Source organism: Letharia columbiana (assembly GCF_014066305.1).
Source record: "Letharia columbiana isolate WasteWater2 chromosome Unknown Sc0000012_s0, whole genome shotgun sequence".
Taxonomy (NCBI): Eukaryota; Fungi; Ascomycota; class Lecanoromycetes; order Lecanorales; family Parmeliaceae; genus Letharia; species Letharia columbiana.
This window is the reverse complement of record NW_023501050.1, coordinates 343582-357620: the sequence shown is the minus strand read 5'-3', so window position 1 is coordinate 357620 and position 14039 is coordinate 343582. Positions and strand designations below refer to the sequence as shown.

The window sequence follows — 14039 nt, the reverse complement described above, 5'->3', positions numbered from 1 at the left end:
TGCACAGAACAATCCGATCAATATTTTATGTAGGTATCTCCTCAATGCGTCTAAAGAACCCTGCCTGCCCTGAAAAACAAGCTACCTCGCATTCCTTAACTAAGGTGACGTTGCCATAGCATCACCCACGCTCCCTGCCGCAGTCGTCGCAAAATATCTCACATCCACGTCCTCGTCTTGTTGTAATTTCTCCAGATTCGGTAAGATTTGCTGCTGGATAAGATGTTGACCGGCGGAAGAGGGTTGTAGCGTCTGACCTGACTTTTCGAGATCGAAGATAGTACCATGGGCGGGCAAATGCTTAAGGACGTCGATGAGGACAGTGTAGGATTTGGCGACATTAAAGCGGATGTTTGGGATGTCGTCGGATACGAGTTTGTCCATCATTGGCAGAATGGACTTTTCGATGACCTCTAGATCTATAGCTGGTGCGAGTGTCTATATAGAAGAGGTTAGCCGCATTGATCGAGAGTGAGATGTTTTTAAGGTATGCATACCGAGATGGCGAAGCATGTGGTCATTCGGTAGAGATAATTCGGATGTTTGCCCATCACGATGACCTTTGGGATGATGGCGTTGCTCGCCCACCCAACTCCGAAGACTTCAGTCAGCTTCTTCAGGTTTTTGGTGGCTGCTTCCCGTATCGAGAAAACAGTGTCACCCAGCCAGCTCATGCAAAGCGTGCTCAGCTTATCGTCGAAGAAATCCTGTCCGAGTTGGCCTGCGAGCAATGGGATGTACTCAATAATGGCTAAGCGGACGCGCCATTGCTTGTCTTCGGCTAATTGTACAATGGCCGGAAGTAGTGACTGAGACAGAAGCTCAATACCGATGACTAGAAAATATCAGCACCAGTAATAGATACTGGTCGGTAAAAGAAGACAGACCTTTGTTGACTAGCTCGAGCTTCGAGATTATGTGAAGGCGAACGTCAGGGAATTCATCTTTCAGCATTTGCAAAAACATTGGCAGAAGATGTGCAATGGTCCTTAAGGTTTGTCAATTATGATTTGAAAGGCGCCATCCACAGATTGCTTACTCTTCCTTGCCCAAGATAGGGGCCAAACCACTAATCTGCGTTCCTAATGCCGCACGTACATGTTGCGAGGTGTCTGACACCAAGTCTTCGATGCTAGTCATTATTTCGTTAAGCAGCGTCTCTCGATCAAGTAATCGACAGAAGCCTGGGCCACATTAGCACGTCATATCCCGGGGCATAGAATATCGATTTCATTGACCTGGAATCTGCCCAGCAATAGCAGTGCGGACCTCAGCTTCGGTATCTTTGAGGAGCTTTACGAATGCAGGGACCAAATCGCGGGTCACGGTTTCTTCATCTACAGCTTTTGCAATCTGTGGCGAGTCAAAGTCAGCCTTCTCTTTCACATCTTGGGCAACAATGATTGATACCTTCTCAAAGCGGTCTGCGACCATGTATCGCACTCTCCAGCTCTTGTCCTCAAATAGACTCCGCAAAGCTGTTAGAAGTGTTCCATGACTCGTCTGTTGCTCCTTGGGTATAACTTCCGCAATCGAAATCAATATTTCCACTGTCAACAACCGAACACTATCCTGATCATCACCGGCCAAATGCTGAAATAGGGGTATCATCTCTTCAATGACTATCTGTGGTGACATCTCCTTTACGAACTTCGCGAGATTGTTCGCGGCCTGCCGTCGAACCATAGGAGTTTCATCATGTACCAGCTGTCCATATTGCTGGCGAAGTCCTTCCTGAGACGGCGGTGTTGCTTTGCTGTAGGGAACATTATAAAGTCCAGTTGCCGAGATCTTTGAGGTGAACCAGTCGGCTTTCGAGAGGCGCACAGTGAGAGGAATGAAGTGGTCTTCAACTTGGGACTGTGAGAGCTCTTTACATATCTTGTTGAGAGATTCGACAGCTTTTTCTCGCACCAGAGGCTCTTCGATTGCGGCGAGGTTCTCTAAAGGTGATAGGAGCACGTGCCCATATTCTGGACCGCCAACGTATTCCACAAAACCTCCGAGCTCTTCACTCAGCGCTGTAAGGACCTCGTCTTCGTCCTCTACCGATTCTATAGCGAAGTCAGTAAGGCGTTGGGTGAGAGCGACGGTCTCAACCTCTAAGGACACTGACCGTCAAGGAATGGTATGAGCTCATCTCTTGTGCGTTCGGCGCCTAGAGCTAGAGCTATGGTTGAGAGCCGGTGTATGGCGTTGAGACGGAGAAGAACATCGTCGTGCTGGTGACGGTTATACGTTTAGATGCCAAGACAAGAGATGTAGTAGGTAGACGATTTACCTTGAGCTCATCGATCAAAACTGCGATTGGAAAGAGAGGATCGTTCTGCCCCTGGTCCTCCATACTGTTGTATAACCAGATCTACAGTCCTGATCGCTGAGTGGGGTGGCCGAGTCTTCGTGACAGGTCGTGTCAATCTGGTGATTGCTCGGGCTATCGAATATGGGATTACTTGCTGCTAGGTGTAGGCATTAAAAACGATTCTAGGGACTATGGGACGCAGTGTCAGCTCTGGCGTAGCTCTTTTCCCATTCGGAAGCTCATGAATGGACTTGTTCGTCGAAAAGACTTGGGCGATGTATATGCTCTGCAAGATCAAAGAGTTCGCGCTGACCTTTTGGATTGAGAGCTTGTATCATACCCCAGCTTCAGTTCAGGTCGCAGGCAATTGGTGTAGGAAATGTTGTCTGCAGCGTGTTTATTCATGGGCTTGTGCTTGTGCTTGTTCTGGCCCTGAGCACAGAATCTGGATGTTGTGAACGAGGCTTTGCCGCCAAGCAATTGCAGCCCTACCGCCAAATGGATTTTGTGTCTGGACTTTTGTGCACGGCCATGACTCAAGCTCAACAAGAAGAGCCCGCTGCATAATCCAAGAGCTGCCGCATAAGTACCTGTTCACTGTTGAGGCTTCGGTTTCTTCCAGGTAGCGCCAATATGCCTACCATAGCTGTCGACAAGGCAGCGCTCTTCGAAGCTCTTGGTCAAGAGTAGGTAAATCGCCTCAGTCAACTAATTGACTGCACATCTGGATGCTGATACAATATATTTCTAGTTACACCACAGAAGAGTTCGACGAGCTTTGTTTTGAATTTGGTAGGCAGAGCCATGGGGCACAATGGAGACTGTTTGCTGACAACTCTAAGGGATTGAACTCGATGAAGATGTAAAAACGCACTTTTATCACTGCTACGATATCCTGAGCTAAGCTTTCGATCAGACTTCAACGAGTGACCGGCCAGTGATCAATGGCAAACAAGAACCGGCGCAGCTCAAGATCGAGATACCCGCGAACAGGTCAGAATGGCAGCAGGGCTCTCACTCAACATCTTTGGCTGAATTTCTTGGCTAGATATGACATGCTATGTTTTGAGGGAATATCTCTGATGCTCAACATCTTCCGTGGAAAGCGAGATGCGCCTCAGTACGCGCTGGCGGCGCCAGCAGGTGGACAGCTGGAATGTCTCACAGCACATCAGCAGGTCAGTGTTCGAATTTGGGTGGAGTTTAAGAACGTAGTGCTGAATCCAAAATAGACGTCAAGGATAAGACCTTACGTTTCCGGGGCCATCCTACGCAATATCAAATTCACACAAGCACGATATGAGTCCTTCATTGCTTTGCAAGATAAGCTACACCAGAATTTAGCTCGACAAAGGACGCTTGTTGCAATCGGGACGCATGACCTGGACACTATACGAGGGCCGTTCACGTACGAGGCGTTGCCGCCTGAACAAATACAGTTTGTGCCTCTGAACCAAACCGAGTCCATGAACGCGGTGGAAATGATCAAGTTCTATGAGGTATGTACGGCATGGACTGATCTAGACCATAAGACCTGATCGTCATTATCAGAACGACAAACATCTCTCGCGGTACCTACACATAATCAAAGACTCCCCGGTTTACCCAGTCATCCTTGACGCAAACCGAACAGTCTGCTCCATGCCTCCAATAATCAATTCCAACCACTCCAAAATCAGCCTCAAAACGCGCAACGTCTTCATCGACATAACAGCCACCGACAAGACGAAAGCCGAGATAGTGAACAACATCATCGTTACCATGTTCTCCCAGTACACCTCGGAGCCCTTCACGGTCGAACCCATTCAGATTAGATCCCCACACAACCATCAAACCCGCCAAGTTCCCGACCTCACTCCACGCGAAACACAAGCCTCAATTTCATATATAAACTCCTGCTGCGGCCTTTCTCTCTCTGCCTCCGACATCTGCTCCCTATTGAGGAGGATGTGCTACACCGCTTCTCCATCTTCCGCCTCCGAAGACCTAATAGACGTGCACGTTCCACCCACTCGCGCAGATGTTCTGCATCAAGCCGATATAATGGAAGACGTCGCCATTGCGTATGGCTTCAACAATCTCCCGCGAGCTTTCCCCAATATCTCGGGCACCGTCGCCCAGCCCCTCGCTATCAACAAACTCAGCGATATCGTACGGCTCGAGGCAGCCATGGCAGGCTGGTCAGAAGTATTACCTCTCATTCTCTGCTCCCACGCTGAGAACTTTGCGCACTTGAATCGCGTCGATGACGGTACCACTGCCGTCAGACTGGCCAACCCTAAAACGGCGGAATACCAGGTCGTCCGCACATCCCTCCTCCCCGGTCTCCTCAAGACGTTACGGGAAAACAAACATCACAGCGTCCCCATCAAAATTTTCGAAGTCAGCGACGTAGCCTTCAAAGACATGGCCCTCGAGCGCAAAAGCCGCAACGAGCGCCACTTCGCGGCCGCCTTCCTTTCCAAAAACAGCGGCTTCGAAATCGTACACGGGCTCATGGATCGCGTCATGCTCATGTTGAAGTCCGCTTTCATGACTAGTGAGGAGGGGTTGGAGGGCAAAGGGTTGGGCGATAGCGCGTATTGGATTAGCGAGGTGGACGATAAGACATTCTTGCCTGGGCATGCGGCGGCGATACACTTGAGGATGGGAGGGAAGGAGAGGGTGATTGGGACCTTTGGCATTCTGCATCCGAGTGTGTTGGAGAGATTCGAGTTGAGGTATCCCGTTAGTACGTTGGAGATCAACATCGAGGTCTTCCTTTGATGGATGTGGCAAGGGTGAAATCGATACCAAACTTCCCTGCATATAGAAAGCGACTCATCGTCTAATTGCTAAGAAGCCTGGATCGCCCCACGGCATCTTTTACTCACACGAAATAGGTATCACAGAGGCATTACATGCGTGGATCGATCTGTCTTCATTGCTGCTAATTAGGGTATCTTCAAAAGAATCACCAGCCAAACTGAACTTATATGATAACAGATGCTCATATGTGAGTCGCTCACGAAAGCCCACGCCTCGGCCAAAGTAATAAAAGCAGGGCGGAGAACAGGATAATTGCACGGGCAGAGGATGGAGAGCGAAGATTGGAATCTGCACAGACCAGCTCGAATGACAACAAATGATGCAGATGAAATGAAACACCAAAGGCTGGCGGTATCTAGGGCTCTCAGTACTCAGCCGGTACCGCCGTCACCGTCTCTTCACCAACCTCACGGGCTCGGGATACACTTCCCCTGCTAAAGTCCACAGTCCGGAAAGCTGTTGGCATCGCACCCTGGGTCGATCCAGCTGTAGGTACCCCCTCTGCTTTCTCCTCTTCCTCGACCTCGGTCAACGGCGCACTTGACGATCCAAGTAACTCTCTGTCCGGAATAAACCGCCCAGGGCTTGCTGGGCCTTCTGCCAGCATCTCCGACTGCCGGCGCTGGAGCTCGGCGAGCTTGGCAGCAGGATCCCACACGCTCTGGTCGGGCACGCCTTCTGCGCCTGGGAGGTCGCCAGCAGCATCGCGCTCCGAGCCCCAGAATGAGGGACGACGTATTGGAGCTGGGGTCACGGGGAGGGAGGGGCGTTCGATTTCGGATGGGAAGTCTGTTAATTTCATGCTAGGGCGACGCTGCTGTGATGGATCTTGGATACTAGGGGAGAACATAGGTTCGTCGCCGCTTACGTTTCTTTGGTGGCCACCGGTGGGAGTGGCGTTGTTCAGGAGTACTTGTACTTTGGCGCGTCGATTTTGCGGTAATTGAGATATGTATCGCTCGATTTCAGGCACGTCGTCCCAGGCGTTGGTTCGAGTGTAGCTAGCGAATGGTTCGGTGTCGTTGGAATCCATGGTAGGGGTTAGGGGAGACATTGTTTCAGTTTGGGTTTCGTCGTCGTCATCGTCGGTAGTTACTGAGGGTGTGGCTTCTGAGGGTGCTGCGGGCCGAGGAGCGTCATCTGCAAATACACGGGTAGGTTTGGGTGCGGTGGTTTCCCAAGGGAAGATGGGCTTAGGACGTTCATTTGCTGACGCGGTTGGGGGAGTTTGATAGTACATGTCCGTTGGTGGCTCAGGGTTCTTGGGTGCTTGAAATAGCTTGCGATCTGCGGACATTTCGTAAGTTTCAGTGGGGAAGTTGGCGGCTTCAGGTCGGGAGTGAGCCGGTGGAGCGTTGCTGTGCATCGTCAGTATCGTCAGTATCCTTTCAGCGGTCACTGTGCTGGTCTTGCTCACTGTATGGGGTCCCAGTCGACTGAGAAGCGTCGTTGCTGTACAGTAGGTGTTGGCGTGACCTCTCCTCGCTGTATAGCTTCAGCTAGATTGGTCTTATCGGTCAGCGACGGCTCGGTAGTATGAACAGGAGCTTCTGGCTCCTCAAGTCCGTCCACCTGCGACCGTACCGAGGAGAAACCGTAGTCCGTGCTTGACATTTCGCCCTTTACGTATTGCTGTACGATCCTTGACTGCTTCGGTGCTTGGCCTGATACATATGCTGTTGTCTATTGAAGCTCGTTAACGGCGTGCATTTCACACAGGTCAAGAACAACTTACTGGGGTCCTGTAATGCTTGTCATAGACCGCCCACCATCGTCCCAGCAACTCCTCATACACTCCACTCGCTTCTTTTGGCTCCCTCCCAATCAACCATGGCTTGTTACTCCCAATGTAGTGCACGATATTTATTTGACTCTGAAAGTGCCTGTAAGCTGGCGCATATTGATAGTTCCCACTGGGCGTGCAATTGTATGTGAAGCTCAATCTCTGCCAATCCCGGAAGTGCGTATTCATCAGCCCTTGATCTGCTCCATCGAAGCTTATTCCTCGTTGTGCCAGAGCCAGTAGAGCGTAGTAATCGCCCATGTTGGGTTTCAGCGAGAGGACACCGCTGTTGAAGCAATCCGGCCATCCTATGTCTGGTACAGCTGCAAAGCTTGGAGGATTATTGAACAGCTCATCAGGTGCTCGTAGCGTTACGACATCTGCGTCTATGTACACGATGTGGTCGAATTGGGTCTGCCGCCAGAGGGCTATCTTGGTGAAGGTGGAGATGAGGTCTGGTCGGTTCATGAGGTAAAGGTTTTGCGGAGACTTGTTTGTGATACGGTCGACGGGTATGACGTGGTCGTATGCTGTCTGTAAACAAGCGTTAGCAAGGTTATCTGCATTGGAAGCGACTTAGGCATGTACTTTGAGCTCCTCAAGCGTTGAGGCAGATAGAGAATCGAGAGTGACGAGGATGGCCAATTGCTTCTTAGTACCATTGTCTCGTAATGAATGTGCAAGAACCATGGCACCTGACACGGCGTTTCAGTATTGATTGTGTTGAAGAGGTTTGACAGTCTTACCAGGCAGGTATGCATCGCTCGTGAGCAGCTAGAGAACGTCAATTCTGTTCCCAGACGCGATGTTCGCCCAATGGTCGAGGAAGAGGGTTGACTGACCGTGCAAAATGTTTCTTGCCTTGTTGCCGCCATTCTCACAGATTTCTGCTCATAACGAGTCCTGTCAGACGTTATGAAGTAGAAAAATTGGCGGAAGAAAAACCAGCTTTCTGCCCCGCCTCGAGCGGTTGGATTCGAGCGTCACATGCAAGTCAAAACTGCCCCGCATCCAACCCTAATTTTTGGGGGCTAGCCGAGGCGAATTGGCCGTCTCGCCCCTATCGCCTGGCTCTCCAACATCTCGAGATCTTCAAGCTTGCAAGAAACATCTGTATGTCATGAGCATGATTTCTAAGACTTGAAAGTGACGTTGTCTATGAAACGATGTGGAGACAGGTGCGCCGATGAATGTACCTCGATGAAGTCCCGTATCAATCTCCTAGCTGTCAACAGAAAGCAAAAGAGAATGGGAAATTGTTGTACTCGATACGCCAGTAACCCACCAGCCATCCGTCCATGTCCATAACCATCAATGCGTATAGTCGTTTCGTTCCGTTATTCTCAACATGTACCATCAAACCCTACTGCAGCATTCCTCTCTTCTCACATAATAGCACACCCTCCACTCCTCGCCCTTCGCCTTCCATTCCTGGGTCCTCCCTCTTCCTCATCCGCATGCACCATTGCCGCCTCCCTTAACCTCCGCCTTCTTCTCCTGGCCCCAGCTCCTTGTGCACCAGCCTCCTCACTCGCAACCATGTAATCCGCCCATTTTCTTTCCAACCTACTTGCGGCCTTCGCTTCACCCTTCAGCACCCTCTTCATATGCTCATTGACAGTATCTTGATACCCGTAAAAGCATTTCAGAGAGACGACTTCTCGTCTGTTGGGCTCGGTGTTGCGGGAGAGAACCTCGCGGACGCCGGTCCACGTGACATTTTGGCAGTCGTAGACGACTAGACGGAGACCGACGGTTGGGGGAGCATTCGTGGCCAAAGGGTTGATACGGTCACGAATGCGGATTTGCGCTGCGGCTTCTGTCAGGACGAGGTCCGAGACGCGGGTGTTGTCCATAAAGACAGTACGAAGCTTGGGGCAAGACTTTATGACTTGGAGCATGCCGCTATCGCCTAGGTTTTCGCAATAGCTGACGTTGAGGTGCTGAAGTTGTGGAGCACATGGAGATTTAGCGAGGTTTTGGAGGGTGCTATTGGAAAGGTGGTCGACTTCCTCCAGATTCAGGTGGGTCATATGTGGAGTTGAATCGAGTATTCCCGTAAGGGCATCATCGGTCAATTCTTCACAAAAAGAGAGCTGAAGACCACAGAGACTCGGCATGTTGCCTGCCAGGCATTTGACGCCTTTGTCGGTGAGTTGCGAACATCGGCTGAGATCGAGATGACGAAAGTTTCGAGGCGAAACCACAGCCCGTTCAGTCAAAGGATCGATTTCAGGGTCGACACCTTGAACCAGTACCTGAAGGGCCTCATCGTCAAGCTCGACACAATGATCAAGGAATAATCTTTCAAGAGTGTTGCGAGTGAATAGCTCAAGAAGGAGTGCTTGATCGTTGAAGCCTTTGACCTCTCCGGCTCGTAGGTCCTTGAGTCGAGAGCATGACTGTACGATCCTGATCAGACCTCTTGAATCAACATTCTGGCACCAAGATATGTTGAGATGCTCCAACTGTGGACAGTTTTGAGCGATGATCCTAAGTGCGGAATTACTGAGACCTTTCATGCCTGAGAGGTTGATGTGCATGAGCCGTGGGTTCCGAAGAAGGAAGTAATGCACTGAGCTCCTGTCAATACGGCAGCCCTCGAGAGAGAAGTATTCCAAGTTTCTGCAAGCGTCTGTTATATTTTGGCCGTCTTTGCCCCAGCTTTCCGGCATCTGTGCACAGCCTCGCAGGTTGAGATCTCTTACAAAAGGTCCAGCTCTTTCCATGATTTTGCTCAACGAAGCCGCAGGTATGTCTTGATAGTATTCCTGGGTGTCGAGATTACTCCAGAGCTGTCCATCAAAGCACATCTTATGCCACCTTCTTGAGACTGCCGAGCACTTGACGATCTCCCTCGGTCTCAGGAATTGGAGTATGTGCATTGCTAATTCTTGAGGCATCTCACCCCAAAAGTTGATATTCCTCCTCTTGCGAAGCTCCTTTACACGAACTATCGGCTTCGAGAAATAATCCTCAAATACACCGGCCATCCCTGATGTGACAGCGGACATTGCTTCTTTTGTGCCCGCCCGCATGTCTGCCGGTAAAGGTACACTTTTCGGCATAGGTGAAGCATGACCAGCAAGCTCACTGTCCAGACATCGAATCCGAGTTCCGGAATCGAAATTCTGGTTCTCTGGACCAGGTGTACTTGCTACTGAAGTTGGTGCGGTCGAGAAAGCACCGGACCGGGTGGAAGAATACGAGTTCCCATACGAATGGCCGTGTCTGGAGTTGGAGGATGATAAGGATACGCAGGACATTGAACCTTTGCTTCCACCTGGATAGGAAGTGGGAGGAGCTCGGCGCATCGAAGCTAGCGACTGAGAAGATGACATCCTTTGCAGGCTCTGCAAGAGACGCCTGCGACCCTTGAGCTTGGGTGGCTGCTCGAACGGAAGCGGTCCCCCTGGCAGTGGTGCTCCATTTGTGCTGATAGAGGTCATCATCCCAGACGATTCGGTCATCTCGTCCCAAATCACCTGAGATATATTGTAGAGCTCCGATAACGAAGATGTGTTTAATGAAGTGGTCCGGTCAGCCTCGGCACCCTTTGCACCTGTAGCTGCTGGAGCTTCGATGTATTCGCTGCCGGCCAATCGCTTCTCTTAGCGCGATTGCGAAGCTCGCAATGTGTTCGTCTGTCAACGAGCGTTTCTTGCCAACGTTGAAAGCCGTTGAGTACTCGCTGCTTACAGTGTGGGCCTGGCGGGGTAAAAGCGGGTCAGCCGTGCATCCGTCTGACAGACTCAAGAATGGGCACATGGAAGCAAAACAGGCACACCCACAACTCAACGGGGGCCCATGAGCAATTGGGAGATGCCAGCAGGCGGTATCACAAGATCTTCGCTGTTCTTTATCTCAGCCTTGGGTGTGTTGGTAGTTGTCTCGCGGATGCCGGGCTTGGCGTTTCCGTTATCGTCTATCGCTATCGATAAAGGGTGCAGATGACCCCGCAGAAGGACGTGGTGAATTGGGAAGATGACCAAAAAAGCACACGACGCAATCCCTTTGATTAGCAATGACCCGAATGGAGGGAACTTGAATAACGACGGAGGGTTTGCAGCAGGAGGAAAAGAAGAAGAAGAAGAAGAAGAAGCAGAGCTGAGATTCGAGAGAGCTGACTATGGATTGCGGGTAAAATGGGATGCCAAGCCTCACTAGGTAAAGTAGAGTGGTGGAGCTTCCCTGCAAGGGCCTGGAACGAGGCTGCATTGTCTAAGGTAAGTACTTGCTTCCAAGGTCACCGATAGCTTCTGGGTACTTGCATGCATTGCCATCTTCAACTACAAGTCTGACGCTGTTCGAAGAAGACCCTTACCTCCGACTTCTGCAAGACTCGTTGCATCTTTGACAATCTACCTACGCCTACTTAACTGAAAGCATTCCCTCCTGTATCACCCCACATACACTCAAGTAAGATCGACGCATTCGCAAGAACGGGGTCTTGTGGTGTGGGTGTGGAAGTAGATCCACCGAGCGGGGTACTCCCCCACTTCGGTACTGCATCGGCCACTAAGAGAGGCAAAGCACGCGAGGACACATCGGCTTTGCCCTGATTCAGCGGCTCGTGCGGTATTCATGTGTGTGGTGGGGCCAATCATTGGCGTTCCGTTCGCCATGGGCCTCTCCGCATGCAGATCCTAGCTGGCGACGCAGCGAGGCTGTGGACCCCTTCAAAAGACCCTGAGTTGCCTGTCAAATTTGATTGGAGCCGCAAAGACCCTGAGGAGTGGCATACTTTCCAGAATATCACTGTCGATGCTCTGGCCCGCAAGGCGCAGAGAAGAGAGCGAATAAGAGACCGACCGGTTTACCCGGAGGATTGGTCGTTATGTGGGCAAGACATACTAATTGATTGGTTCTGCCGAAAAGGCACCGAGATATCTGAGTACGGTCTACGTAGGAGGACTTTCATACCAGAATAGACTTTGCCAACCCATGCATTGTGTTGAGGACTTGCTAAGTAAACATCTTCAGGAACTGGGGTAGACGATCAAAAGAAAGTAGAGCACCATGGCAACTTTGACAATAAAACTGATTTGAACGTAACATCCTTGCAGGTCTGATCTTCGATCTTGCGTCAAAGGATACGAGACGTCAACCTCTCCCCACCCTCCCCACCGGACTCCAACCGGCCAAATTTTCCCGCTCCTTCGCCACCTGCCCATTCCGCCAAGGCGACGTCGACTTCGTCAGCCCGATCCCTGTCGAATCGCCAGACATCTGGTCGGAAGACTATTTGATGAGCCATTTGGGGCCGTAGATCGCGTACTTGTATGCTCGACGGAGTGCTGGGCAGGTAGGCGCTGACGATGGCGATGGAGGTTTCGACAAAGGCCCAGATGGCCGGGTAGGTGTTTACTCAGCTGCCGTCTGTGGGGAAGATTCTGCTGACGGCGATGACGCGGACGATACTGGCTATGCAGACGCTGAGGGGGTGCGGCGTCAAAGTGGTAGTCATTGAGGGTCTTTGGATCTGGAAGCTGTGGTGAGGGGATGATGGTTCGTGCTTTTTTCGTCTCCATTTGGGACTGTAAGGAAGTGTTTGATACTTACAATCCTCCTGGGCGAGAACATACCCGCAAGCTGGATTTTATGTATCACGGAGCTATGCAACCGCCATAGAAACGGGATGGGTAAACCTGAAGTACAAAAATCCGTAATGGAGTTCAGCACACCAATGGCGATGAGCTTGGCATCAAGATTGACGCAACGGGGCTTGATACTCGAATCCCAATCTGAGCGTATAGGTAAACAATGGAAGATGACGACGAGAGTGCCCGCAATATTAAAGCAGAAGATGGAAGCGGCAACGGTCCAGAGGACGATGTTGCACTTTTGACGCGGGAAAATAGCGGTGGTAGAGAAGGAAAATAGAGAACTTAACGGTGATCATCGCCGGGTCGTAGAGGACTTCCGTGGCTGTTTCGACGTTCGCGGTTGACACACTGGGTGTTTGAGTGACGTCCCAATCCGAAGCGGACCAAGTGTAGGTTTGAGGTTGCGTAGGCGGCTGAGAGATGGGGGCACATTTTAGCACTTCATGCTGATCAAAGATCTCGTGGGTGCGCTCTCACCAACGCGACAAGCATCATCCAATCATCCGCTCTCAAAGGAGTTTTGTTCAGTCTCCTAGCGAACAATCTAAACCCAACCACGATGAACGCAAGGCAAAGACATGTTGCAACGGCGGCGATGACATTTGCACCCCGGTCCTCTGAGGCGTGTGCAAGTAGATACTGCATTTCGCTATGCGTTAGACTGGCCATCTTTACAAGAGCGCTAGCCTAGTTCAGATACGCCGAGAAAGTAGTCAAAGAAAGGTGCATCTCAGAATATTTTTTTGAAATTTCACCTGGTCTGCGCCCTTCAACTCATTGTAATATAGGACAAATAAGACTCTACGCCGTGCCTCATGCAAGCCATCGTGAAATCCTCAGCAAGGACGCAGAAAGGCAGGGTCCAGTCTATCGTTAACTTGACAATGTTCTTGAAGGATTTAGCCTCTCGCTTAGATTTGGAGATATACATATGCTGCGGTCATGGAAATATATAATCATTTTCAATCAACAGTCGATTATGGAGTTTTTTGACTACAGAGCGCTGCATGTTGCGGGACTGCGCCCAAAGGATACCGCTGTGAAGATTCGATGAGACCGCTTGAATGGGGCGGACATCGTCTTTTGAGAGACGAGATCCTGATCACTTTGGAGATGAAATCTTTTTGGAAAGAGTAGCGTTTTGACGGGAGATCCAAGATGCCTCTGGGCTCATGATGATCTTCAATAGCGGAGATGGAGGAGCTGATGTATATAAATGCTCTCAGGAATTAGACCTGATTAGACAACCAGCCTGGCATCGAAAGAACGTGGGGGAAAAAGATCAGCGAGAGAAAGCATCATGGAAGGCAGAAAATAGAAGAACATGCATCCTAGCCTTCTCTTGAGAAGGCGTACAATGAATGATACCTGCGACCGTGATTCTATTTGGTTCAGATCATCATAGGTCTCTCTACAAAGACTGAATATTGTCCGAGAACGCGTCTCAACGAGCTGGATTGTCACGGGGTGGATTCAGAAGGATAGTAGCTCGATAGCAAGATCGCCAGCCTTGCATCATGTTATCAGGCTCTATTCAGTC

General features: G+C 50.6%; 6 protein-coding genes across 6 annotated transcripts; 2 read left to right on the top strand and 4 right to left on the bottom strand.

The window, feature by feature from the left end:
- Nucleotides 1-99: 99 nt before the first annotated feature.
- Nucleotides 100-2344, bottom strand: HO173_004658 (uncharacterized protein; the record flags this gene model as incomplete). Its single annotated transcript, XM_037306580.1, has 8 exons — nt 100-438; nt 498-835; nt 888-988; nt 1040-1184; nt 1239-1353; nt 1411-2054; nt 2117-2222; nt 2282-2344. The coding sequence occupies 8 exons, from the start codon at nt 2342-2344 to the stop codon at nt 100-102; spliced, it is 1851 nt and encodes a 616-aa protein (XP_037166518.1).
- Nucleotides 2345-2935: 591 nt separating this feature from the next.
- Nucleotides 2936-5068, top strand: HO173_004657 (uncharacterized protein; the record flags this gene model as incomplete). The annotated part of the gene is made up of 7 exons (XM_037306579.1): nt 2936-2988; nt 3054-3094; nt 3145-3164; nt 3219-3295; nt 3351-3480; nt 3535-3801; nt 3854-5068. The coding sequence occupies 7 exons, from the start codon at nt 2936-2938 to the stop codon at nt 5066-5068; spliced, it is 1803 nt and encodes a 600-aa protein (XP_037166517.1).
- Nucleotides 5069-5474: 406 nt separating this feature from the next.
- On the bottom strand, nt 5475-7768 carry HO173_004656 (uncharacterized protein; the record flags this gene model as incomplete). Its single annotated transcript, XM_037306578.1, has 6 exons — nt 5475-6468; nt 6528-6793; nt 6846-7427; nt 7482-7588; nt 7640-7667; nt 7736-7768. The coding sequence occupies 6 exons, from the start codon at nt 7766-7768 to the stop codon at nt 5475-5477; spliced, it is 2010 nt and encodes a 669-aa protein (XP_037166516.1).
- Nucleotides 7769-8278: 510 nt separating this feature from the next.
- On the bottom strand, nt 8279-10363 carry HO173_004655 (uncharacterized protein; the record flags this gene model as incomplete). The annotated part of the gene is made up of 1 exon (XM_037306577.1): nt 8279-10363. The coding sequence occupies one exon, from the start codon at nt 10361-10363 to the stop codon at nt 8279-8281; it is 2085 nt and encodes a 694-aa protein (XP_037166515.1).
- A 70-nt stretch (nt 10364-10433) lies between these two features.
- HO173_004654 (uncharacterized protein) lies at nt 10434-11244 on the bottom strand (the record flags this gene model as incomplete). The annotated part of the gene is made up of 2 exons (XM_037306576.1): nt 10434-10601; nt 11218-11244. The coding sequence occupies 2 exons, from the start codon at nt 11242-11244 to the stop codon at nt 10434-10436; spliced, it is 195 nt and encodes a 64-aa protein (XP_037166514.1).
- Nucleotides 11245-11530: 286 nt separating this feature from the next.
- On the top strand, nt 11531-12363 carry HO173_004653 (uncharacterized protein; the record flags this gene model as incomplete). Its single annotated transcript, XM_037306575.1, has 3 exons — nt 11531-11798; nt 11960-12090; nt 12163-12363. 3 exons carry the CDS (start codon nt 11531-11533, stop codon nt 12361-12363), a joined length of 600 nt encoding a protein of 199 aa, XP_037166513.1.
- Nucleotides 12364-14039: the final 1676 nt, after the last annotated feature.